The 27,096-nt window shown below is 43.1% G+C and overlaps 1 protein-coding gene across 1 annotated transcript in view; it reads left to right on the forward strand.

Annotated features, from left to right (window-relative positions):
* Positions 1-27,096, forward strand: part of ANKFN1 (ankyrin repeat and fibronectin type III domain containing 1) — an 83,198-nt gene that overhangs the window by 4,946 nt on the left and 51,156 nt on the right. The window contains exons 2-5 of the mRNA XM_034790040.1: positions 2,514-2,715; positions 12,555-12,765; positions 21,334-21,528; positions 23,257-23,370. Of these exons, the coding sequence (XP_034645931.1) occupies positions 2,530-2,715; positions 12,555-12,765; positions 21,334-21,528; positions 23,257-23,370 (706 nt within the window). The 5' untranslated portion in view covers positions 2,514-2,529. The remainder of the gene's footprint in view (positions 1-2,513; positions 2,716-12,554; positions 12,766-21,333; positions 21,529-23,256; positions 23,371-27,096) is intronic.

A 27,096-nucleotide genomic window follows, 5' to 3' on the forward strand; every position in this document is an offset into this window, starting at 1 on the left:
ACCCTTTGTGTTACTGACACATAGCGTTTGGGGCTGATTCTCTCCACACGCTGCTGTACAGGAGGAGCCATATATTGAAGTCAGTGCAGGGTAAAGTGGATGTGAGCACAGATGCCCTTTCTATTTCAATCTGTTGCTCGGTGGAATATAGGGAAGCAGGTTATCATGGGAGCATTACGAGGGGATCTTTGCCATCACTCTGCGTGACTGAGAATAAAATGATCTTTGGTAAGGTGCTGAGTCACCTTTAAATATTAATAACATGAGACTGTGGGATCTGAAGATCTCTGGGGGCAACACACCAAATCCAACCACCTCTTTAAACATATCTTCAGACATTCATTAGAAACTCATTGAACTAATGGCAAGATTCTAAATAGGGGTTTAATGCGAGCACACCCTTAACAGCCATTTTTTTAAATCGTTTTATTTCACTGACTGCACCTTTGCTCATGTTTTCAATTAAAACTCCTGATTGATCCACTCACTGCATCAGTAAAGCAGAATGCTTTTTTGCACTTGTCGTGTGTTTGCCGTTAAAATCAGCACTTACGGACCGTTTCCACATCTGGTTCATGGAGTATCAGGGGCAGATCCATGCATGCTGCTCCAGATGTAACCAATGTGATTCCACCATGCGGGTGAGGAAAAAAGGATTTGTGGCACCCATGCTGAGTGTTCACGTCCCCTGTGTGCCATAGAGACCAAATTTGGGGCATGTAGCAAGGTATAGGGAACTAAGACTAGGGGGAAATCTTCCAATATATGGATCCACTGGCTATTGCCCCAGGAGGGGATGACTGCAGCACCACGCAGAGTGATTCCACTACAGCTCCACAGCTGGATGGGACGGAGGGGTCCTTCCAACCCAACTTCCTGCTGCCCCTACAGAAACCCCCTTCCACTAGACCTGGCCACTCCGGTGTATTACTTTGCAGGGAGGGAGGAGAAAAGAGGAGGAGCATTTAGCTCTATTTCCCTCTATTGCAAATAGGAAAAATAATTCCAGAATTTCAGGTAAATGTAGATTTTATTTTTATTGTAACCTCTATATAATATTACAAGGTTCCTTGGTCCAGTGAATGGAACACTGGACTGTAATTCAAGAGACCTGGATTCTGTTCCTGCCTCTGCTGTTGATCTGCTGTGTGACCTAGGCAAAGGCACTGACTGTGTCTCTGTTTCCTCTGCCACCCTTTGTCTGTCTCATCTATTTAGACTAGCTCTTCGGGACAGGGATGGTCTTACTCTGTGTTTTGTGCAAGTGTTTAGTGCACAGGGGCCATCATTTCAGTACAGGCCACTGAGCTCTACTAAAATGCAAATGAATACACCTCTACCCCGATATAACGCCGTCCTCGGGAGCCAAAAAATCTTACCATGTTATAGGTGAAACCGCGTTATATCGAACTTGCTTTGATCCGCTGGAGCGCGCAGCCCTGCCCACCGGCGCCGCTGCTTTACCGCATTATATCCGACTTCGTGTTATATTGGGACGCGTTATATCGGGGTAGAGGTGTAATAATGAAAAAGCAAGATAACTTCTATTGTGTGCAATCTCACTGCACCTATACTCCCATGGCCATCATGCTCAATGAAAGACGATCCTGGAGATCTTAGAAGGCCTGCTTTGCTTTCATCCATTTTTTTGCTCATTAGTTGCAGGGATGCTACTCACACAGAGCTCTGTTCTTGTTTGTACACACTGGTGTGCTGATTTAACGAGGAAGTCTCCTTGTCACATGTCCCAATTATCTCGAGTCTCTGGGCATATGTTCGTCATTCAGAGACCTTGTCTATTTGTAGTACCTCGTTAGCCTGGGAAATGTGTGAGGTTATTTGTAAATGGACATTTTTGTGTTCAGAATGTCTGCTTCCAACGGGAATGGAAGACTCAGAGGACTTGTGAGAGTTGGCGTTAAGCTTTAAATCTTAGAGGCAAATTAAAGGCAAAGAGCAGCGGCAAGAAAGTGTTTAGCAGAAAAGCTTTTATGACAATAAATGGAAGGGCCAAATTGTTAGGTCCTGATTCTGCAATCCTGCTTGTTCTGGTTGAATTTAGGGAATATCATCATCACTTTACATACATAGAGTATAAGTCCCTCTTCCCAATTCTCATTTAACCCAAAGTCTCCCCCCTTTAAATATTTTTTTACCAGAATTGTTTTTATTCCCACAATGTGACTCACTTAGTCAGTTCCCCAGGTATCGAACCCACATTTTGGAGTTCTTATTCCTCCCATTGGCTGGCACTCATAGGGGTGGTCCCATTGGTGTCCACATCATAGCCCCTTCCGCCCACTGATGTCAATGGGACTATCTCTCTGAGCAACAACTCACCAATGGAAAGGATCTAAACTATGGCCCTTGATGTTCTTGGTGTGGGGTTGGCCTACCTTAATGAAAGTCCGTTGCTGCACAAGTCTTGCTGTGTGTGTTTCAAGGATGGGTTTTGAATGGATGAAGTTAGTGTAGCAAACCCATATCCAATGGCTGCATTGCCTTCTCTCTAGGAACTGCCACGTGAAAATGACACAGCAAATGCAGAACTTGAACCTTTCGCAGACAAAAAAGAACAGTGGGCCGTCTTCTCCGAATGCTGCTAAACGACTGTATCGCAACCTCTCTGAGAAGCTGAAGGGAAGTCACGCATCTTTTGATGAGGCGTATTTCAGGGCCAGATCAGATCGACTCAGTCTCCGCAAGACTTCTGTGGTAATTACTTCATTTTTAATAAACTGTCATATTAGTTAATTTCACCTTGACCTTGCTTCTCTGTTGTACCCCTTTCTTCATCCTTCTTCATCTGCATTTTGTCTGTTCACGGACCTGCTCTACACACCTATTCCTGCGCTTATGTCAGAGGAATCCCACTGATGTGAAGCACGTAGTAATAAGCACTCTGCTTAATAACGTTTGCTCTGCAGAGCAGATATTGATTTTTTTTTCTTGTGGGCCAGATTCTGGGGCCCCCTTACAGTACCAGTTCTTTATTCCATGAGGAGTCCACTTTTAAGGAGTAAGGTTCTACACAGCATGAGTAAATGTTGCAGAATATGGCCCTATAGATAAGGAAAATGTCTAGCCCGCCTTGGACATATAAGAAACGATCATTTTCTCTAGAAGTTTGACGTATGCGCCAATGTCTCTCAACAGCAAAGGAAGTAACAGTCGAATAAGTAACAATTAAGTGCAAGGGTCACAGGCTAGGACGGTGAGCACCAGATCAGAACCTAGACAGAGAGCCAAGGACCCCCACACATCAAAGCTCTTGGCACTCTCCTATGGTCGCAAAGCCCATCTATGGCCTTGATTGTACAAGATGCTGAGCACAGCACGTAGGCACTTGCTTAACCAAGCGCATGACTACTCCCATTGACTTCAATGGGGCCACTGTGACACAGCCTCGTGCGCTGCGTTCTGGCAGGCTTGGACAAACAGGCAGAGACCCCCGTAAAACGACACAGGCACGGGCTCGGTAAGCAACACAACCTCATCTATTTATTACTGGAGGGAGGTGCCGAGGCAGCTGCCCTCCTGCTGCTGGTGTTGCTGAAACAAAACAGGTTTCCTCCCCTCTGGAGGCAGGAAGGACACGCCCTTGGGTTTCTACTCTGAATTGCTTCCTGAGGGAGGGGAGGAGCAGCCACCTTGAGGGACTGCCTGTGGATGTGCCAAGAAACACCCGCTCACCCAGCCGGCACGGTAACGACGCCTGGGCTTAAAGTTAAGTGCTGTGCTGGATCAGGGCTAGCGTGCTCAGCACCTTGCAGGACAGCTCTACCTAAGGCCCATATTGCTAATGGGAACCGTATGACAGGCCAGAAAAAGATGTATGGCTTAGATTTCCTTAACACGTGCAAATCTGCCTTATATGTAAGAAAAATTGCATGCAGCAGTGCAAGTGCTGAAGCCCTAGGAGAGTTAATTCAAAACAATCGCAGCCCGTAGATCAGGCTAGATGTTTCTTTCAGGAAGTTATAGGGCTAGATTTAGCCTGGCCCTGTTAGAGGGGCATGGCAGGAGAGAGGGCATTAGCAGACTGCTGTTCTCGTACATGGCCTGCAGAAGAGCTAGGCAGAGCTGCAGACCCTGTGCGCTGGACATGACAGGACGGCTCTGTCCCTGTTCCTATGGTGGGCACAGGGCCCTGGCTGTCTCCACGACCCCTCCTGTCTTCCATGCCCTGGCCAGGGGAGCTGCCTGGCTGTGGGCTTGGTAATGGGAACACAGCCTGTGTGCCTCAGGAATTTCTTCTTTGAGGCACAGCACCTCATTGGGTCAGAGCAGCTGCACCCTCCCCTCAACAGGAGCTGCACGTATATGGCCCTATCTAGCCCATGGAGAGGGGTTTGTACAATGAAGTTTGGATTTGCATCTGGATCCACTTTGGGGAGCATTTGGATTTAGGGGGGTTTGCTGCAGGCCTAGGTATAGGAGTTAGCTATGGAAAAAGCCCACTGGGTCATGATTTCCACCCCATCCCCCACCTTTTTTTTTTCTTACCAGTTTTTTTTTAATCATATATTTTGTATGATTATTGTGCCGGCAAAGGCACTGCAATACCAGGCTGATGCATGGAGTGGATGGAACAAGGTCCTAGCCCAGCTCCCTGTTCCAAAAATCCACTTATTATGCACTCCCAGACAGGGAACACGTATCTGTTCTTAGCCAAAAGGCTGAGGAGCAAATGACAGCTGTGGAGACTGAACTCCTCTGTCACCTAGTGAGCTGCTGGCTTGCTCTCTTACTGCCCATCATCCTTCTCAGATCTGACCTGTCAGGACCCCCTCTAGGCATGGGAGTGTTTATTTCAGTCCTCGGCCTTACTGACAAAACTCGATTGCCAAGTATGATGTGGACAGTTGTATAATGGGAACTAGATCGAGACTCACTACTTTTATGTCCTCCAATCCATTATGCAACCATGAAAGTGTAATGGCTTTTTGTCACAACTGACCTGCCGTAGGCCAAACGCTAGAGGTAAAAGTTTCTATAGCCCATCCGTAATTCAGAGCCTGATCCAACACCCATAAAAGTCACTGACAAGATTCCCACTGACCTCTGACCTGCTGAGCAAGCCAATCAACCAACTATCTATTATTTTCAGTGTTCGCTGTGGAAAATAACCAGGAAACTACAGGTAAGGAGTAAAAATATAATGCATCAAGGTGTTAGCTGATATGTTTTTTAATCCTAAACCTCAGTTTAAAGGACATTTGTGGTATAGGGTCGACACATTAATTAAAATCAAATTTCCAGATGAGAGAACAGGATTTTTAGACTCTTCATTCACCGTCCACTAGTGAACAGTTTTCTCTTCATTTTTTCTATGCAACACTTTCCATTCAAGACATTTATTGTCCTGCCAGAGACATAGCCACCTCCCAGCACTGCTTTATTCTCACACTCATGTTTGTCAAAGCACTTCCTTGCTGGAACTAGTTCAACATTTTGTTTCCAACTCCAGGACCAGACATGGACTTTTCTAGTTAACCCAAAGCAAATAGCTACATATGATTGCATTTTTAAACACTCAGCACTTAATCACTTCACTGGAACATAGCTACTGCTTACCGCAAAGCAGCACGGTGGTTCTTTCCAGTGTGTACATTTTTGCATCTGTGTAACACCCTCCACAAATTAATCTTGTCGTGCAACTGTTAAGGGAGGAAAAACTTGAGAATTGTCCCTAAACTGCACTTGATCGCTTGTAGCTGGGCCGTCAGATACTGTTTGCTCCCAGTGATGTTTTCACAGTAGAGAAATATCCTGTGCTCTAGTGGGTGCAGATGAAGTCAGAAGGCACTTTTGAATCATTTTGATGGTACCAGCTGGTCTGAAGCTGAACATGTCGGTCTGATGAGATCACAGTCCTCCTTTCCCCCATTTGAATTCCATCCCCAGGAGCTGCAGGTGACTGAATAGTATAGCAAATACTAAGGGATGTTTTAAATAAGAGTTTGGTGCAGTATTTGCATTAACTGATACTGTAGGTAAAGATAGTTCTTGTTTGCAAACTGCAAACTGACAGGAAGAAGGATGGTCTAGTGGCTACAGCACTTGATGGGGCTTGGGTTCGAATCCGAGCATAGTGGCAGACATCAAGTGCAACCTGGGGCAAATTACTTAATCTACCCTTTCCACTCTAAAATAAGAGGCGATATTTTGCTCTCACACAAGCGTATTATGAGAATAAAACCCATTAGTCATTGCAAGATGCTCAGATATGATGATGAGGGCCATATAAGTACCTAGGTAGACAGAATAGATCACAATTTCCATTATTTTTTTTCTCAGTGTTCAAAACTATTGGACAATTATTTCATGCAAATACTTTTCGGCCTATTGGTTGCTTCTGACTTGTTCATTGAGGATATTTGCAATTTGGCCTCTGCTGTTTTGATTGGATGCAGAGAGTAGGTTACAATGCATGCTCTTTTCCTTGTCTAGATGAGAGCAACTCTGCATCAGATTTTCTGTGTGACTATGAACTTTCGTATTTGCATTTTGGGTTGAACTAATTTAGGCCCCAATTCAGCAAAGCACTTAAGCATGTGTTTAGGTGCATCCCTGTTCAGTAAAGCATTTAGGGCCACATTTTCAAAGGTATTTAGGCAACTAAAGCTATAGATAGGAGCCTAATATGATTTTTTGAGCAATGTCTATGTAAATCTCACTGGGCACTTATCGGCATCTTTAGGTACCTAAATATCTTTGAAAATCTGACCTGTTAGCCTTTGCTTAACTTTAAGCATTTGTTTAAGTCCCATGAAAGTCAACAGGACTTAGGCATGCACTTAAATTTAAGCATGTGCTTAAATGCATTGAGGAATAGGGATGGTTTGCTGAATTAAGGCTTTATTGAGGCTGAATTTAAAAAAAAAAAAATCAAAGGTCCCCAATAATTTTTGCAGTATTCACCCAGAACTTGTTTTAGGTACAGAAGCTGTATAGCACCCAGCCTGCTGTCTGGTATTGTACATATAAAAATAATATATGTTTGAATAAGAAAGGGCCAAATTCTGCTCCTAGTTATAGGCTAGAAATCCAGAGTCACACCCCTGACTTCAGTTCAGCTTCACAACTCACACTGCACAATTTGGCACCAAATTATAAAGCCCAATTATTTTTTCTGCTTATTCCTAATGCAAAGATTGCCCCTATATGATGTAATGTCTGTAAGACTAATTTTGAGCTTTGACTGTAATATGAAGACAAAGTAAGTTGATGATAATATTTAGTCCTTAAATAGTGCTCCATAAACACTAGTCAGATAATCTTCATTGCACTGGTATTGTTTCTGTTTTCAAATTGGATGAACACGCAGGTGCTTCTGATGTATATTCTGAAATTCATTTTGAATTTTTCTTTCTGTTAACGCATGTGACAGTAAAATAGAGAGCTCAGATATTCACAGGAAATTAACTTGAAAGGGGTACCATTGACTGAAATGAATTTATTTTAAAGTCCAAACAAATATGCCTGGAGAAACAAAAAGTGGCATTATTTGCCAACTCTAATTTTTAATATAAAGGTGGTTTTGGTAGGTTATAGTTCATAGTTCACAATCCATAGCCTTAAACCTGCAGGGAGCAAAGAAGTGTAACCCTTTTGCTATTCTTATCTGGAATGTTAATGACCCAATTTAAAACATGTTAAATGTGCCTAGACAGCAGAGCGAAGGCCAAATATTAAATACACCTCTATCCCGATATAACGCAACCCGATATAACACGATCCGATATAACACGAATTCGGATATAACGCGGTAAAGCAGTGCTCTGGGGGGCCGGGACTGCGCACTCCGGCGGATCAATAAGTTCAATATAACGTGGTTTCACCTATAACGTGGTAAAAAAATTTTGGCTCCCAAGGACTGTGTTTTATTGGGGTAGAGGTGTACATGTAATAATATCTAATTCCCATTGACTCCAATTGGAGTTGAAGATGCTCAATATGTTTCAGGATCCGTGCCACTAACTAATAGGTTTTCTCTTGTCGGAGCAAAGAGTTTCATCATCTCAGATGGGAGGGGAACCCCACAAACACACGAAGAAAGTGCTGAGTTCTAATTTCAGAGTGATCCAAATCAAGCATTAGAAAAGCAGGGGAACAGATGTGTGGAGCTGCTGTGTAGTGCAAGGCAACTGCTGCATTGCAGTAAAAATTTCTCTCCTTTTAGGCTTTGCCTTAGAATTGAGAAATACGTGACAGGATCTTTTCTTACATTTATTTTAGACATGCCCTCACCAGTGACAGTTTGCCTTTAAAACCATTCTAATTATGATTTAGATAACTAGAGAATAATCTCTACCCATCTGCCATTCGTTCATCTATCATTTTAGGATTTTTCTCTTGCACCCCTCCCACTAGCATCGAAGCACTGGGTGGGTATATGAAATCTGGCTAATAGAATTCCTTATATTAAATACAAGGAGAATTAATTAGTTATCTTGAGTGTCTTTCCTGAGTAGTATTTATGAAATGGAGTTGCTTGGAAATTGTCAGAGAAAAATGTTTACCTCTCAGTTTTGTATTTTGGGCTCTCAAGATAAAACATACAAAAAGACCTATTTTGAAAGCGACAGGTGTGAGCTATTCTACAACCTCCTTAGAAAGGATTGAAAAGCTTAACACAAATGTTTTTTATTTGTGGTAGCTGAGGTGAAATGAAACAGGTGAAAATTTTGAGTGCAGACAATTTTAAATACTGCTAAGCTCTATTCTGGTAGGCCACCATATCTACTGTATCACAGTAGCACCCAGGGCCAGTGCAACCATTTAGGCAAACTAGGTGGCCGCCTAGGGCGCCTAGTGGTTGGGGGCGCCTAAAAGCTTGCTCAGGCGAGGAGGTGGAGTGGAGGTGAGCTGGGGCGGGGGGGTGCTGGGAGGGCCGCCCGCAGTAATGGGGGGGGCGGGCGCACAGGGGAACTGCTCCCCGCCCCAGATCACCTCCACTTTGCCTCCTCCGCTGAGCACACAGCCCCCGCTCTAAGTCTCCTCCAATCGGGGCCGCAAGCCTGGGAGGGGAGGAGAATTAGAGCGGCGCCGGCGTGCTCAGCGGAGGAGGCGGAGCCGAGGTGAGCTGGGGCGGGCTCCCTGGGTGGGGTTAGCTGCCATGGCGGGGGTGGCTCCCCAGGTGGGGTTAGCTGCCACAGCGGGGGTCTCCCTGGGCAGGGTTAGCTGCCGTTGGGGGGCGGGGTTAGCTGGGTGGGGGGCGGGGCGCAAGGTGGAAGTTTCGCCTAGGGCGCAAAACTTCCTTGCACCGGCCCTGGTAGCACCACTTACAGTAGCTGCCCTTTTAAACTTTTAGATAACATCATCTCAGTAATTGCAATATTTCTTGTATTTCCCATGTTGAGCAATGTCCATATTTTCTCTAACCAGAAGGCACGCTGTACTGTTACATTCTTTTTAATAAAGTTATTGTATATGGATTAAGGTAGTGGTTTGCTTGTTTAGAACATTATAGCTAGAGCGGGTCAAAAAATGTCTAACAAAGTTCTTCCATCAGAAAATGCCATTTTGTTGAAAACTAAACTTTGTGCTGGAACGAGAAGGGTTCAACAAAGGTTTGTTTTTAAAAAAGACAAAACTTTGAAACAAAGTGTTTCGATAAGGTCAAAACATTAGGAACGTTTTGATTTTTCATTTCAAAATGTACATTATAAATTATATTTTTTAAAAAGTTGAAATGAGAACAAACATTTCAATTGACCCAAGACAAACAAATTTTTGAAAATGTTGTTGGGTTTTTTTTTTTGTTTGTTTGATTGGTTGGGGTTTTTTTGGCCTTTGATCTGCTTCAGAGCTCATATCTATTGCACTGGAATTGGGGATCTCATCTTGGTACGTAGCGTACATCACAGAGCCCACCACACAATGTGGAACAACTAGCAGAGTATTAATACAACAATTCCATTGACAGGTATTAAAGATATACTAGCAGAACTGTCTTGAAAAGCTAGTCTAGGCCTATATCCACCAAAGTATCCATTAATTTTTGGGTGCCCAACTCGAGACATCTTGAGCCTGATTTTCAGAGGTGCAAATCACCCGCAGCTCCAGCTGAGTTCAATGTTATCAGAGCTTCCCTTTCACAGGCAATGGTTATTTTCTTCTAGAGGTCCACAGATGCCTCCTTGGAGTCTCCACAATCCCTTCATTTATTCCCTTTTTACTCTCCCACTCTCCGCCAGGCCTCTTCCTGCAGCAATGAGGACCTGAACACAGAGTTCAGCAATGCGTCTCCTTCAATAGGCCAAACGGGAGTGCTAGTGTGTGTGCTGAACAGGCTGCTTCTGTAACATGTCCGCCTCCAGCAATGAGGGAGAGCCAAGCTTCAGTCCTGAATCTCTCTCTCGCTCATATCCAAGTATTTCTTTAATGCTCCCCTCAGCACAGTACATCCACCCAAACTGTAGCTCCCTTGCATGGCATCATGCTGAGCTCTCTTTGCACAGCTGGGCCAGTTGCTTCTAATAATTCGCTTTTAAAAGAAGAAAGCTGTTGGGTAATTATCACAAAGGGACATTGAAAGGGAGTTTAAAGTAACTTGGCAAATAACACGTCACCACTGTAGAGCACTGGAAGGATGTTTTCATAAACAAAAACCCTGCAGGCCGTGCTAGCTTCCTGCACCTGCTTCTTCCCAGCTCAATTAAGGAGTGATATGTTTCTTTGCATCCTACCGCTCTTCCTTTATCCCTTCCCTTAGTTCTTATATCTATTGTTGGGGGGGAAAGGGGCCTCACTGTTCTTTTCTAGCCTAGAATAGAAGAGAAGATGCTAATAAATGGTACATCCTTGGGTCCTATTTTTCAGGAGCTCACCCACTCAATCTGCATTTTTCTGAGTACCACACAGATACACGTATTTGGTTACCTGCCGATATTTTGGAGGTACCCAGCCAGTTAATCTACTTCAGTCCCATCCCCTCTTCTTACCAAATGATGACAAGCTCCACTGAGTTTCAAGGCCTCTCCTAGTCAGCGTTTTTCTCTGGAAGCTGGATGTGAAATTATTAGGGTATTTAAAAATGGCCTAGCGCTTGTCTTCTGTGCAGCAGTTAGCTTGAAGTGGTACACTCAAGTTATTGCAGTCGACCTGACCTACCCTAGCTTGAGTGAGACTGACTACACGGCACAGCAATAGTCAAGTTGCACAGAGTGACTGCATGAGCAGCTGCTGAGTAGTTGTGGGTATCTTTATACTGCAAAGTTATTCCAGGTGATCGGTATGTGGGTTAGCCTGGCCAGTATGTGAGCGTTTCCCCTGCAAAGCCTTACATGCGTTACTGTATCCTCCCTGTTTCTGCTGTCACTCGTGTGTCTCTGGGGGCATATCCCAGGGTTCTTTGTGCTGAGACAGACTAGGATTCTTTCCCAGTCAATTCTGTCAGTTGTGGGAGAACTTGTCTGTCCCTCAGGGGAATTGTGGGAAAGGTGTTGGAGGACCATCAGGACTTATGTGACCTTGCTCGAGTCCTCACTGCAAAGCGGGTGGATTCCAGCCTGAGCTTTCACCCATACCCCCAGCTGTTGAAGCAAGCACAGGGTCAAAGCACAAATAAGCACATGCTTGGGGGGTTTGTGTATGGATGGTAGAGGGATGTACGCAACAGTGCATGCATGCGCTAGTATTACAGTGTAGACATACCGTTTAACTTGAGCTAGAGGGGTTTTTGTGTGAATAGGAGTAAGGTTATGAGCAAAACTCGAGTTATAACTCCAAGCTCTTACAGCAGTGAAGAGAAGCCAGATATGCTGCTAGCATGCAGAGACCACTGCCTAACATGCTGACAAATATTATTTCTTTTTGTTTTACTGGTACTCCCCTGTTGGCTATATCCATCTGTTGTCTCTTGTCTTATAATTAGATTGGAAGCCCTTTAGGGCAGGGACAATCTTTTTGTTCTGTTTTTGTACAGAACCTAGCACAGAGGTGTCCTGCTTCATGACTAGGGCTTCTTGGTGCTATGGAAAAACAAATAATAATAATAATAAGCCCTGAAGAGTTCAGAATTTATGAACAATTTCAGAACCTGTGCCTGGTACCAGCTGCAAGACACTTTTTGAGTTTTGCTTTGTTTTAGTTGGATGTTGCTTATCTTGGGTTACATCCCCCAGCTTTTTGCTTTGAGTTTTGGGGTTTGGACAACCTCAGAGTCAAACCCTCTGCCAAACCCACAAACTTTCACCCAGTTTCACATGTAAATCTTAAAAGATCACTTATGTGGCTTGGTTTCAGGGCAAACCTGTACATCGGCTCAGATTTGCTTTGTGAGGGTTGTGAACCTCATTGAACCTTCTAACGAACCTGAACTGAGTTCAAGGGTATAATGAAACCTGAAGCAAGGGGAGATGTGCAAATTGTTTTCAACAAAGCCCAGCTCCAGGGGAAGCTAACCTACTGGTAGGGCCCTTCCTCTAGTCTTTATGCTTGGGCTATAGGATTGGGCCAGTGGTCTCTGGAACAGGATACAAAGTAAAACTTGTGGCTGCCATAGGAAGAATTAAATGTAACTAATTTCTGCTGTTGCTGATGTACAGAATTTCCAGTGCAACGAAGCTATGTTTGAGGCGGTAGAACAGCAGGATTTGGACGCAGTTCAGATTCTCCTCTATCAATATACACCAGAGGAGCTGGATCTAAACACACCGAACAGTGAGGGATTAACTCCCTTGGATATTGCCATCCTGACAAACAACGTGCCTATCGCTAGGATCCTTCTGAGGATTGGCGCAAAGGAAAGCCCGCACTGTAAGTATAGCAGAACCCAAATTGTGTTGCTCCAAATAATCCATACTAAGGGCTTCCTCTTGCTCTGGGAGGCTCAATTAAATTACATAAAAGAGAAAAATCTGTCTGCTTTTGTTTGTAAGATGAATACAAGCAGCAATGGCGCCACGACAACTGGAGACAGTTGCAGGAGTATTTGCTTCCTGAGCACAAGCTCAGCAGGTCTTTCCTGTCTCGTGTCAGCAACTGGGGTGCAACCTACCAACCCAGCAAATCCCAACCTCGAGACTTGCTTTAAGTGGCTCTGGGGATAAAGTTAGCTGTTTGCCATGTCCCGTAAAGAGGGAACACACCAAAGTCACGTGGGAATGGCCTCAATAATGTTCAGACATAGCTGCTCACTTTCGCTAGTTCAGTGTGTGACACTTGATTCTATATAGGTATTACTGTGTAGGCACATGAAGACATATGTAGGCTCAGGAACCATATTTATCAAAGTTATTGTTATGATAGTAGTTAGTGTGAGACACCCTATTCGCACTAGAATTTACACCCCTCAAGTGCAGATAGCGTAGATGATGGTAGGTTATATGATGCTATAGGGTTAGGCATCATTAAATACTTGACAATTACCAATTATAGCAGCTGAAGTTACCATGGTATTTGCAGTAATCTTCATTCTAAGTATTAGTTTTATGTTTTGAGGCTTGTTTAACCCTTCATTTTAAAGCTCTTTGGGAGGAAAGGCGCATAGCAGAAAGCAAAATCTATTAATTGACTGCATCCTCTCTCTGAATCAAACGGCTCTATGGACCCGTCTGCTGTAGGTACATTGTCTACAAAGGTCCCATTGCTGCTAAAACTGGTTCACGTCCACTAGTGTTAGCAACATTGTGAGCCCTAGTGTAGATGTACCAAGACAAGTGGTAAATTAACCATTTACTGTCTTTCAATAATGACAAGATGTTTTTCTAAAGCATATGCTGTACTTCAACTTGTAGGTAGGGCTTTTGATTTTAGGTTTTAAGTGAAAACACACCTATAAAACACCCCAAATACAAAAAAAATAGTGTTTATCCAATGAACAGCCAAAAAAGAAAACCTAGAAATGGTTACTCAATTCAGGTTGACTTCCCTGCCTTCCCTATAGTCGGTGTCCCTGCTCCCTGGCTTGCATCTAACATTAATTCATGCTAGGTACTTTAAACCTGCCTCAGCTACTGAGCGCAGCCAATTCCTACATTCCAATAGACACTCCATAGCTAGGGAGGACTGTACACGCACACAGAATTTACAACACTTCTGTATTACAAATTGTAGATGAAATTTAAAAAATTATTAAAAATTTTTAAAATCCATTTTGCTTGAAGATGGAAATTACTATTCTTGACGTCATAAACATTGTACTTTTTGACTACATTGGGATATTAATATGATGGGAAAGGATAAAATCTCTCTAGATAATGGTAAGCATATTTGTATTTTATTTTTTTATTAAATATCAGCTTCTATTTATGGTAAATATGCATTATAAAAAATGTCAGCCTAGTGCCAGGGAGAGGTATATGAAATGCACTAAACCAGGGATCCGTAACAAATATACAAAGCTTAAACTAACATGTACGTAATTTTTATACATGTAATAAAAATTATATTTGACCCTATTTAAACAAGAATTTTGGGATGTACACCCCAAAAATCTTCTCATTACAGTATATAAAAAGTAAAACCCCGATTTTTGCATATCATCACAGAAAGCAAATTGCTAAAAAATGAACTGCAAACAATGAAACTGATACACCGAGAAACAGAAGCCGTAACTATAAATTACTGGACTCAATCCTGCTCAGTTACCTGGTCTGGATTATGCAGGAGGTCAGACCAGATCAGTGGGTCTGGCCTTAAAATCTATAGATTTAGGGCCAGATTTTTATAGCTATTTAGGAACCTATTGATGTAGATAGTTGCCAGTGGGATTTTCAAAAGTGCTTAGTGCTTCCACTGGGCGCCTACCTGCATTTTAGGCAGCTAAATACCTTTAAAAATCTGGCTCCTAATTCCTATTTAGAGCATGGCCTATTTATGCCATTCAGCCAGTATAAAAGGACCTCAGTGTAAACCCAGCCTTATGAATGTGTAAGATGGGCTACCAGTTGCTGGCAGGGTTACCAAAGCTAAATAACAATGATTGCCTTAGCCAGCACTCCCACCCAAGCCAGGGCTGTTTAACATTATTAACACCGGTGGAGCTGAACTGATGTTAGCAATAGAGGGAAATCTTTAGAAAATAAGTAGATAGGGACTGAGTCAGTAATACAGAGATCACAGGTCCCTAATGGCATTGAGTATATGAAACAGGATAATAGACTCTTATGTCTATGGAGTAATGGGACGATTATTCTGGTCCATGCCATCGTGTCCCAACGAGGTAGCAAGGAGTGTGGAGGTATATCACTGAATATATAGTTGAGCCACTTCCAATACCTCAGACATTAATTCCCACTCTTCTCTTGAGCTAAAAGTCCCATTAAAATCAGATTACCGCAATTTTAGGGCCTCATCTAAAGTGCAATGGAGTCAATGGGAGTCTTTCCATTCACTTTGATGGGCTTTGGCTCAATGAGAGAATGACAGTAGCAATGAACTGGCAGGATGGCATCGGTAAATATATAGTAACTGCACCAATGAAAACTCAGGTCAGATTAGACCTCCTCACTGCACGGGAACACTAATAGCACTTATTGTGGTTATAAAACTATCCTTTGTCTTCCTTCATGGGACTTTTTCTGCATAATTTGGAGAGTGCAGGGGGGGGAGGGGAGAGGAATTTACCAAGTCAATTAATCAACCTTAAACCATGACATAAACTCTGACGCCTTACTTTTGGCTAAAAATACACAAATATATACGAATTTGTTTTAAAGTGTCAATGCCTATATTTAGGACATTCCCAGCAAGGCTATAATGAGACTGTGTTTGAAGGGTTCAGTCACTGCAGACTGTGTCATTAATTTGAAGTTAGTTAAATTAACAACATTTAGGACTGGCATGTCAATCTCAGTGCTCCAGGAAATTGCACCTTGAGGCGACTCGCATTGCCAATTTTTTTCACTGGAGAGTGTATGTGTGTGCATGTGTATGGGTGTGTGTGTTGGGATTTTTTGCCAGACCCTCAGTGTTGGTACACACCTTTATTGCTTTTCTATGTCCACAGCACTTATATTATCATTTATTCTGGCCTCCTTTAACCTTCCCAGGAGATTTTTGCATAGTGTAGCTGCTCAGTGAAAAGAGGGTTTTTTTTTTTTTTGCTTTATATTTATTTGTTTATTTTTCTGTCATGGTTCATGACTGAGGCTTTAAAAAAAAGTGTGACAGCATTTAGAGTGCATGATTGACTGCTGAAGCAACATTCATTAACCATGACAAATCTAGAGGAAAACACAGTCTTGAGTGTTCTAAACAGCAGTTAAAAAAAAGACTAAACTAATTTTTCATTGACCTCATCTGTAAATAAATGCAGTCTGATGGCAAGCAGGGGCAATCATAAATTAGTATTCATTTCCTGTAATTAATGCAAACATGCCTATGAACACAGAGAATATGAATATATAACCACCTCATTTCCATTTCAAAATATGCCCACCAAATTTCCACTTCACTTATCTTGATTTTCAGTTTTTCTGATTGAAATAATGGTGAAGGTTTTCTCAATAAAACCAAATCATTGGGTTTTTGTCCTCGAGGATCTCAAGTCACTGCTTGAAAGTGAAAAGCGAAGTGTCGCATTCAAGGCTCCATGGAAAGGCTTTCAGCACCTCTGTGTTTGTCTCCATTGTTCGAAGCTGGCAGTAATCGCTGTTTTACCCTATTCTACCCCCTTGCCACACTTCACAGCCCCTCCACATTCCTTCTTATATTTAGCCTTTCCTGTTAGAGTGAAATCCCCTCCACCTGCATGGCATTTGGGCTCTGAAGGCCTGACCCAACACCCAATAGAAAGACTCCCATTGACTTCAATGGGCAGAGGGATCTGGAGGTAGAACTCCCACCTGCCCCTTCCCGGTACCACCCAACCCAGTTGCAAAAGGTGTTGGGCAGCTAAACACATATAAACTTGACCTCTCGCTGGCTGCCTCATTTCAGACCCTTTCTGTGGTTCAAGGTACCTGTGCCTGGCAACTCTGCCCAGTATCTCCACCCAGCACAGCCCCTGGCCGTCATGCCATCACCCTTTTCTGTCAAGTGACTGTTACATGTGAGGCTCAGAATTCTTTGTTTCCTCTCCCGGGTAATGTGGCTTTCCACTGGCTTTCGCAGTGGGCCACACCCTGAAACCCTCCCTCAGTTTCATCAGTGGGAGCATTCCCTGAGTAAGGAACAAGGGCAATCTCTTTCTTCCTCGCCCATCCCACAAAATACACAGGAGCGGGCCCCAGTGCAGAAATCTCTCCGAGGTCCCTCTTGCAGAACTTTCCTTGCACCACCCCTCTAGCGGAAGGAGTCCGGGAGCTCTGGATTGTGGAGGGCACGCCGCCTACCAACCCTCACAGACCTTGGTGACTCAGAGCGAAAGGAACCCCGACCCCCAATTCCAAGGGAAGACAGCAGCCCTGCTACAAGAATAGCTCTTGCTCCTCCTCTCCCCTTCCCCCACTCCACACTAGCAACAGGAGTCCAGCGGGAATCACACTACCATTAGCTGGGTCCCCTTGTAGCTACACTGCCCTAGCTTTAGAGAGGACACAGGTGACATACCTCCCAGCTGCGTTACTTGGATTTCTGTGTGGAAATCCAAAAGCAAAACAGAGAGCAACAACTCCCACTACCAGAGCCAGGACCGGCTCCAGGTTTTTTGCCTCCCCAAGCGGCCAAAAAAAAAAAAAAAAAAAAAGCTGCAGCAGCGCGATCGCACCGCTCCACTCTTCGGCGGCAATTTTGCTGCAGAGCCTTTGCTCCGAGGGGGACTGAGGGACCCGCTGCCGAATTGCCGCCGAAGACTCAGACGTGCTGCCCCAATAGCGGCCGGAGTGCCGCCCCTTGGTATTGGTCGCCCCAAACACCTGCTTCTTTAGCTGGTGCCTGGAGCCGGCCCTGATCAGATCCATGTGAAGTCCAGTCTATGCAAGCCCCAGCACAAGCTCATTCTTCCCTTAAATACCAAATAGCAGAAGGATATAGTGCAGCCCCTAGAACATTTACATTAAAAATTTAAAGCAGGTTGATTTACTCTCCCTGCTCTCAGAGTCCACTTTGTGCTATGTAACCATCTCTCTCTCCTCCACTGATTTTATTCATCATTTGTGCAAAACTAAGTACAAATAAAATTAAAATGCCCAGTGGTTATTGCCTGCAAACACCTTGCCAAGGCCTGACAACTGTAGAGTTGAATCTTGATGAAGGAGATCAGATCAGATCATCCTCTGGACCTTGGAGGAATGCCAGTTTACACCAGCTGAGAACCTGACCCATAGAACCTTCCCTATCAGTCTTGGTATGCTATCAAATATGCTCCACATTTATCATTTGCATGGATCCAGGAAGGTCTGTCACCCTTTGTTCGTCTCACAGAAGGTAGCGAATTCTGAAGATGTCAGCCGATTGTGGTAAGCATGGCTATGTGTCCCAAGATGTCCACATGAAGAATGATCATACTTGGAGGAGAGAGGCTGCAAGCCAGCTTCTGAAAGCAGAGCCCTAGAGATGACCCTTCTTCGAAAACCTTTAGGATGTCAGAGGTGTGGAGTAATTCTTTACTCTTCTCCTTGTGGTTGTTAAATACCCAATGGCACTTTTCACATTAGTAAGTGGGATTATCCTTGGACTCCTGCCTAAGCTCCAGTCATGATACTCAAAAAAGAGCAGGAGTACTTGTGGCACCTTAGAGACTAACAAATTTATTTGAGCATAAGCTTTTGTGGGCTACAGCCAGGGCCGGCTGCAGGCACCAGCCGACCAAGCACGTGCTTGGGGCACCTTAGAAGGGGCAGCCAATGTTGGGGTGGCGGGGAGCGCGCTCCGTGTTTTTGTTTTTGGGTTTTTTTCGGCAGGGTGGCGCTCGAAGGTTTTTTTTTTTTTCTTTTGTGTTTGTTTCGGGCCGGGCAGCACGGGGGGTGTTTCGGCGGTGCGGCGCTGGGGGGGGGGTTCGGCGGCCCGGCGCTCACAGGGGTTGGGGGTTTGGCCAGCCCGGCCCGGCGCTCGGGGGGGGCGGGGGTCTGGCCTGCCCGGCGCGCCTGGGGAGGGGCAGGGGATTGGGCAGCCCGGCCCGGCCCAGCGCTCGGAGGTGGGCGGGGGTTTGGCCGGCCCAGCCCGGCACTCCAGAGGTTTGGCCGGCCCGGCGAGGTGGTCCGGGAGGGCGGGGGTTTGGGCAACCCGACGCGGCACTCGGGGGGGCGGGGGTTTCGGCGGCCTGGCACGGCGCTTGGCGGGGGGGGGGGGTTGGGGGCCCGGCGCAGCACTGGGGGGGGGGGGGGGCACTCAGCGGGGGGTGTTACGATGGGGCGGCGCTCTTCTTTTTTGCCTGGGGCGGCAAATAAGTTAGAGCTGGCCCTGTCTACAGCCCACTTCATTGGATGCATAGAATGGAACATATAATAAGGAGATGTATATAGAATTGGAAGGGACCTCAGGAGGTCATCTAGTCCAACCCCCTGCTCAAAGCAGGGCCAATCCCCAGACAGATTTTTACCCCAGTTCCCTAAATGGCCTCCTCAAGGATTGAGCTCACAACCCTGGGTTTAGTAGGCCAATGCTCAAACCTCTGAGCTATCCCTGCCCTCACCCACTACCGAGAACATGAAAAGGTGGGAGTTGCCCTACCACCTCTAAGAGGCTACTTAATTAAGATGAAGCTGTAGCCCACGAAAGCTTATGCTCAAATACATTTGTTAGTCTCTAAGGTGCCACAAGTACTCCTGTTCTTTTTGCGGATACAGACTAACACAGCTGCTCCTCTGAAACCAGTCATGATACTGAGGTTTGAAATGAAAACGTGTACATATCTATGTATACACATCAGAGTGTCACTCTGCTTTTTTCCTGATGCAAAACTTCTGCTGTATCCTGAGCTGTTGGACTGATTTTTTGATATAGTGGAGTAGCTATCGAAGGCATCACTTAACACCCAGATCTGGTCACTTTTGCTCTGATGTGGGGTGCTTTTTATGTCACAGCAGGTCAGAGTCCTGTCCCCATATCACATATGTTTGCATTCTCAGAGATGCCTTGGTCCCTTTTTAAATGGTCATTGCCACTTGCTCTTTGGCAAGGTTGGTTCATATCCCATAAAAGACACAGAGGCGCCAGTAGCCTGGCTGTGTCCCTAAGCCTCATCTTCCCCAACCTTGCTAAGAGCTGTGGCTTGTCGTGGTAAATTATTTCTGATGAATAGGGCCCTTTTTTTTGGTCCAAGGCAATTAAGGCTCTGATGTTAAAATCAGACAGCTCTTGTGGAAAGTTACTGCACACCACAGCAGGATTATTTTTGGTGATTTCAGGAGTGCTCCTCCTTTATGCTCTGTCCTGAATTTTGATCACCACCTGGATCTGCCACTTTTCCTCCCATGTTTAAATTAAACAGCTTTGCAAATAATATTTTCTACACTGCAAATAATTTGATCAAACTACCCTAAATATTTCAGAACAAGAGCAATTCTAAAACAGTTTGCTCCACCCAAATTCACTAGGCACCCGTGACGGTGGTGGTAGTTTGCATCACAGTAGTGCCTCGACTGAGGTTGGGACCCATTTTAGATCTAACCTCTGTAGCTGTCATTTTCTGTATGTTTATACAGCACTTAATGCAATGCGGCCCAGACCTGGTTGGGCTGTCAGCACTACTGCTATATAAATGTTAAATAATAATAGTACTAGATACTGTACACACACACACACACACACACACAAGACAAGGCAGGCAAATGAATTATTATTACCCTTCTTTTACAAATGGGGAGTTCAGACATAGGGAGACTAAATGACTTGCCAAAGGTGATTCTTAAAGGCTGTAGCAGAGCACAGAACTGAATACCAATCTCCTCAGTTTTACGCCAGTACCTTAACCACAAAGCCATTCTTCCTGGGCTTCCAACAGCTGTTTCTTTTGACCTGTAGATATTTGTGAATTTTATGTTTTGTCCATAGTTGACCACAGCTTTTTGTTCATTAGAAGTAAATGGGTTTTTATGACCAAGTAAAACTGAAAACGGGGTGAAAACTGAAAAGCTTTAATTTTGGCTATTAATCTTTTGTAATAATCTGTCAACGTGAAAGAAAAGGATGTAGGTTAATTTTGGTTTGCTTAAGACACTTTCAAGCATATGATAAATACCGTGAGCTTAAACTTCCTCACCTTACTCATGTGGTTAGTCTCATTTAAACAGGACAGATCCTCAGCTGGTAGAAATTGACATAGATCCATTGACTTTATTGGAGCAATGCCAGTTTACATCAGATGAGCATCATTTCACTTCAATGGGGCTACTCGAAGGATGGAGAGGATTTGGCTTTAAATGGGTTGTGCTAGTGTAAGTGAGGGCAGAACTTTATCACTCCATCAAGCAGTCACTTGCATTCCCCTTTTCTTGGCAGTTGTTAATATGGAAAGCAGGTCAATGCATCTGAGCACCTTGGTCCAGGAAGCCCAGCAGCGAGTGAGTGAGCTGTCTGCACAAGTGATGAGTGAAGGTCTTAGTATGGACAACACAGACAAAGAGAAGCAACTAAAAGCGTGGGAGTGGAGATACAGGCTATACAAGCGCATGAAAGCAGGCTATGAGCATGCCAGTAAGTAGAACCAAGGTGGTTATACACCTAAAAGGAATATGCTTTAAATAAGAATAATTTGCACTTGAGCAATTTTTTCTCTACAAAAATGCTCTTATCAGTCCTCCTGATGCCCCTGGGAAGCAGCTGAACGTTATAGGTGGGGAAACTGGGGCACAGAAAGTAAGTGACCTTCCCAAAAGTGGAAAGGGAGTTGGTGCTAGAATTTGAGAGGCCCAATTATCCTGACAATTGCATGTGTGCAGCTTCTACAGAATGGGAGTTGTGCACTCAAAACTGTTCAGATAATCAGACCCAAAAGTTCCTGGTACAATGTCTATTTCTTGCATCATTAAGCCTTCCCTTTACATTTTCCTTCCTTCCAGGTTTCATTTAGTGTGATTAAAGATAGTTGTAAAATAGGGACATTTGAGGGAAAATGGGGCAAAAATTCAACCTTTCTATCATAATTTGAGAAAAAATGTGAACAATTCTGTGCGTGGTGAAACCCCAGAATGAAGTTTTCACACAGAAAATTGTGAGAAGTTAATCCTATTTGTTGGCATCAACAAAGAAAATGAGCCAATTTCAAAAATGTGGAACTTTTTAAGCCACTCTAAATGTGGTTCTGTGCAGAAAGGCCTACTGTGGCCCTTGGAGAGGAGTAGACTAGAGACTGAAGCTTCCGTTTGTATAAGCATTTAGATCTTTTGGCTGTAATACATTCAGTGACAAACAATCATTGTTACCATTAACATTTTTAGAATCGCCTTTCTAAAAATCTGTTTGCAAATAATTAACTTTATCTAAAGGGTATTGCACACCAAGAATACTCCTCTAAAGTATGTATGGTGTTCTCTGAGTTAGGATATGAGGAATACCACAAATGTAATGTTCATTACTTGCAATGACAAAATTGTAAATATATTAGGCCACATCCATAAGTGGTGTCAGTCAGGGTATCTTCATTTAATTCAATGGTGCTACACTGCTACCAGTAACCAGCTGAAGATCTGGCCCATCAGCCAGCATGTTATGTTACATGACAAGAGTTTGCTTAATGCCCTTATCCTAAATCAGATGTAAAAAGTTAGATAACTATATCATCTTCATCCACACCCAGCATGACCTCAGAATCATTTGCATGTTCAAAAGGATTGCCAGTTTTTCCTACAAACAATAGGTAATTAATTTGATTTCTGGACTGAATTACTCTTTGAACTGACCTATATGCTTTAAAGAGACTTCATGTCACAACACATTTTAGAATGACTATAGTGAAACATATACAAAGTAGCTGTTACAACCTGGGTGATTTCTTAACCAGAATAATGTAAAAATGTTTTTTCTGTCTTGTGATACATTTGAATCTGTTAGTGAAATCTTAATGATTTAATTAGCTCTTTATGGTAGTTTTTGTCCCCTTTCTTTCCTCCCTCTCACCCCAAAAGATTTATAGGGGCTTTTCATTGACATAATTAACATTATCCTGTTTTATTGGGTTACATAGGTACAGGAAGATATTTTTAACCCAAAGGAGCTGAAAACCATGATAGAAACAAATGGTGTCTGCAGGATATTGTTAGTTGGGGTACTAATTAAAATGTTCAAAAGGCAGGGAACACAAACACTTACGAACCAAAGCTCACAATTGCCGGGTGGTTTTCAGTTGGTTCTTTGAAGACACACAAACGTTGTTTGAATAGGATTTGTTGTGCTATGGACCTGATGTTTTTTCTTCTCTCCCAGGAGCCCCTGAGGCGCCAACCAATGTCTGTTTCATGGTAACAAGCAGCACATCACTCACTGTCACCTTCCAAGAACCTCTTAGCGTCAACTCGGCTGTAGTGACCAAATATAAAGGTACTGGATTTGGACATATTTCATTTACCTTTCTTAAGAGTGCACAGAAACGTTAGGGGTCAATCATGAGCTGTTTACTTGCAGAAAATATTTTGCTCTAAAAGCCTCATTTGGATAGAAATATTTCATTGGTTATCTGTGTATACATGAGAATGTTTTGGATGGGATTCCCTAATGAGAGAGTAAGACAAAAAGACAGTTCACCCAAACCATTATCCATGGTGCCTTGAAGTTTGCTTGACTCATTGTGGTTAGAACATGGGATGAGCCGGCTTGAAAACATCAGCTAGCCTATGGGGCCTGTGGGCTTCTTAACAACCCTGTGTATCTTTGCCCAGGCCAAAGCCACACTGCCATCCCCTAAAGGAATGCTTCTGGAAGCTGAAGCTGCAGGCTGTGGCTTCCCACAGCCCAGCTAATTAGCTGTTCCAGTGCCGCCACATAATTCCTGGAAGAGTATCACATTAGGGGTGGCACCCGTTACAGTCTTTAAAGTGGAATGAACAGAGAGAATACCTTTCTCTGAACAGTCCTGCTAAACACTCCGAGCATATGCAGCTCATCTGCATTGTTGTAATGAATATTAAATACAGTTCATGAGGTTGCGCAGAGGGGCTTAAGTATTTAAGACTTCTTTTTTTAAGCAAAGCAAATCTATTTTTAAAGCCATCGGTGTGTTCAGGTGGACTGTATTAAGCTTCATCCTGAGGAATTTTAGAAAGGAAAAGCCTCGTTTTTTCTTTGCTGGAATATTTCAAGTGAAGCCCATTCTAGTTCCTAACCAGATTAGTCCTGTACACTTACATTAATCACCCTAGTAGCGATAATACTCTACAATTCCATGGGACCTTTCAACTGAGGATCTAAAGGCTATATGTAAACAATTAAGCCTCAGTTAATTAAGCCTGGCCCACACATTCAGCCTGTGTCTAATTCTTGCAGCTTCTTCCTTTACGACATCTCCAAAATCCAGCCTTTTGTCGCTGCCCACACTACCAAAACTCCTGTCCAAGTCCTTATCATATCATACATTGAACACAACAATCTTCAGCTTTTTGACAGGTTTATAATGGTTTGCAAATTGGTTAAAATGAAGTGGAGAGCGGCTAAGACCAAAACTTTCAAACTTTGGTGCTTAAAGTTAGGTATCTACATTCATATTTAACACCGAAATAAGTAGCCTGGTTTTCAAAGGCGCTAAGTAACCATGGCTCACATCAACTTCAAAATTCATTGTCAATGTTCTGTCCAGACACCCAAAGTGGCCTCATACCTGATGGTGTTAGAGGAGAGTTAAATCACCCATATGTCAGCTAGCTAGCTGTGCAAATGCGACGTAGTGATTTACGAGCCTAGACCCCATTTTTCAAAAGTGACTTAGGAGCCTTCAAATGACTTTCACTGATAGTCTCCTAGGCACCTAGGTGCCTAATTCACTTTTGAAAATGAGACAGGAACCTAAATCACTTACATGCTTTTGAAAATTTAACTTGATAGGACAAAACTCAAATATATCTAACATGCAGGGGGCCAATGAATCTTGTACAAGTCATAACTTCACAATAACATAAATTCCCAAGTACAATTGATTATTTTTTAAAAATATTTACTTTCCCAAGGTTGTGTGATATTTTCCCCACACATAGTTGTTTAGTTTGAATCTGTTTTATAGCCTCTATCCTCTTTTCAGCAGGTATGAAGGCAAGAAAAATGTTACCCAACTTGACAAAACTTTCCTAAATCTGACTAGTTCACACTCTAGTGCCTTCATGCTTTGAGTAATCCATACTGCTGCCTGTTTTATGCTTGGTCAGAGTGGCCATGAATTCTACCAGGATGTTCATTTTAAACCCTTTATCCCTGGAAACTTGCATATTTAAGGTTAGATGAAAAGAAAGAGCATTAATGGGTCCTGTTGGTGACTTGTGGGGATTAATTAAGCACACTATATGGAATTGTTTATTACACCCCAGAGCAAAATTCTTTGTGTTAAAATGAACCTTTCAAAAGAGCGCTCATGATTAGAACCATGTAAGAGTTACTGTTCCCATAAAGATAGTTTGATAATATTAATTGGGGATCTTTTAGCCAAAAGTCTGAGCCCCAGTTCAGCAAACCACCTAAGCACATACTTAAGTGCTTTCCTGATTCGGGGCCATAAATAACACATAACTGTTTAATTTTAAGAAAGAAGGAATCAGGAGAGATAGTAGTCTTTCGCCTCCTCACTACCAAACTCTAATAATGATCTTTTCAATGGATCTATGGATTATTTTGGATAAGTATCAAAATTAAAGTTGCTTCAGGTACTTAGCATTTTGACAAGCTGCCAATGCCCTTTGCATGTCATCTCTTTTTAAATGTTTGATATGAGGCTTGAACCTGCATTGTGGAATAATTTTTTCCCATGTGCCTATTTGTTCAAAGTGATTCAGAAACATGTATCAGAACATTATCTGAATCCTGTGTGTAGGGTTTTCCTTGTTAATTATATAACTTCTAAATAATAAAGGACAAGGACATTTTGCAGTCTCTTTAATCCATAAAACCAATTTACTTCCTTTAAGAAATTTAATTTAAGTACACAAGGTAGATGGGTGTTAACCTTGGGGTCCCAGCTAGGTTCCAGTTCTGTGACTGCATTCTGCCAAGCCATTTCTATAAGGAGCTGAGGTATTCTTTACTTCCTACCCTGGACTGCCGTTTCATGTTACTGCCACCATCCTAATGGCTCCTTTAGATTCCCTCCAGAGAAGGCTGCCTTATGTCAGTGTCTGAAGTGAAATGATTCCTATGTATATAGTAATTCAGTAAAGTGTTTTGAGGCTTGAGACAGGCATGACATAAATCAATAATAATAATAATAATCGTAATAATCATCTCCAAGCTACAGAGAAATATTCATATAGGTTCCAGAAAGACCCTACCCCAGCAAAAGGATATTAAGGATTACATTAACTCCTCTGGACAAAATCTCAGATTGACTAATCATGCCCTGAGGACAAGCGTTGCACCTGAACCTGAAAACACTTGGACTTGCCTACACTGTATAAACCACTTTGCACCAGTAAAAGCCCTTAATGTAAATGTGCTGTGCTGGTGTTAAAAAATGATTTGCACCAGCACACTTCCTCCAGCTTGAAACTGGGGTGACTCACGTTCGGGTCAGTTATTTTGACACTGAGGCAATGTGTCTACACTGAAGCTGGATGGGAAACAGTTTTCCCATGCCACGAAGATTTTCAAGATATAAAAATATTTTCCCATCCCGAATCAGGATGAAAACGTCGAAATCTTGCAAATTTTCACCAACTAAAAATCTGAAAACAAAAAAAAAATCTTGTTCCAGGTCAATTGAAATGTTTCATTTAGATTTCTCAGACATTTCATTTTTTTTATTTTAATTACCTTAAATTTGGAAACAAAAATGTTTTGAACCAGAAAACTGGAATTTTTCTTTTAGAAAATGTCAAAATATTTTTTTCAAAAATATACTTTGAGTAAAAAAATTCATCGAACCTGACCCTTTAAAAGTTTCCGCTTCAACAATTCAACGTATTTCAATAAGTAAAAGGTTTGATTGAAAAATTCCTGACCAGCTCCAGCCTACACTACATGTTTGTAACAGCAGGGCTACATTGGCATAAGTATAGTGTTGCAAACCCCCCCCCACACACACACACACACAAAACCATAACACCAACATAGACAAGACTTTATTCCTCA

This window comes from Trachemys scripta, chromosome 14 (assembly GCF_013100865.1).
Source record: "Trachemys scripta elegans isolate TJP31775 chromosome 14, CAS_Tse_1.0, whole genome shotgun sequence".
In the NCBI taxonomy this organism is placed as follows: Eukaryota; Metazoa; Chordata; order Testudines; family Emydidae; genus Trachemys; species Trachemys scripta.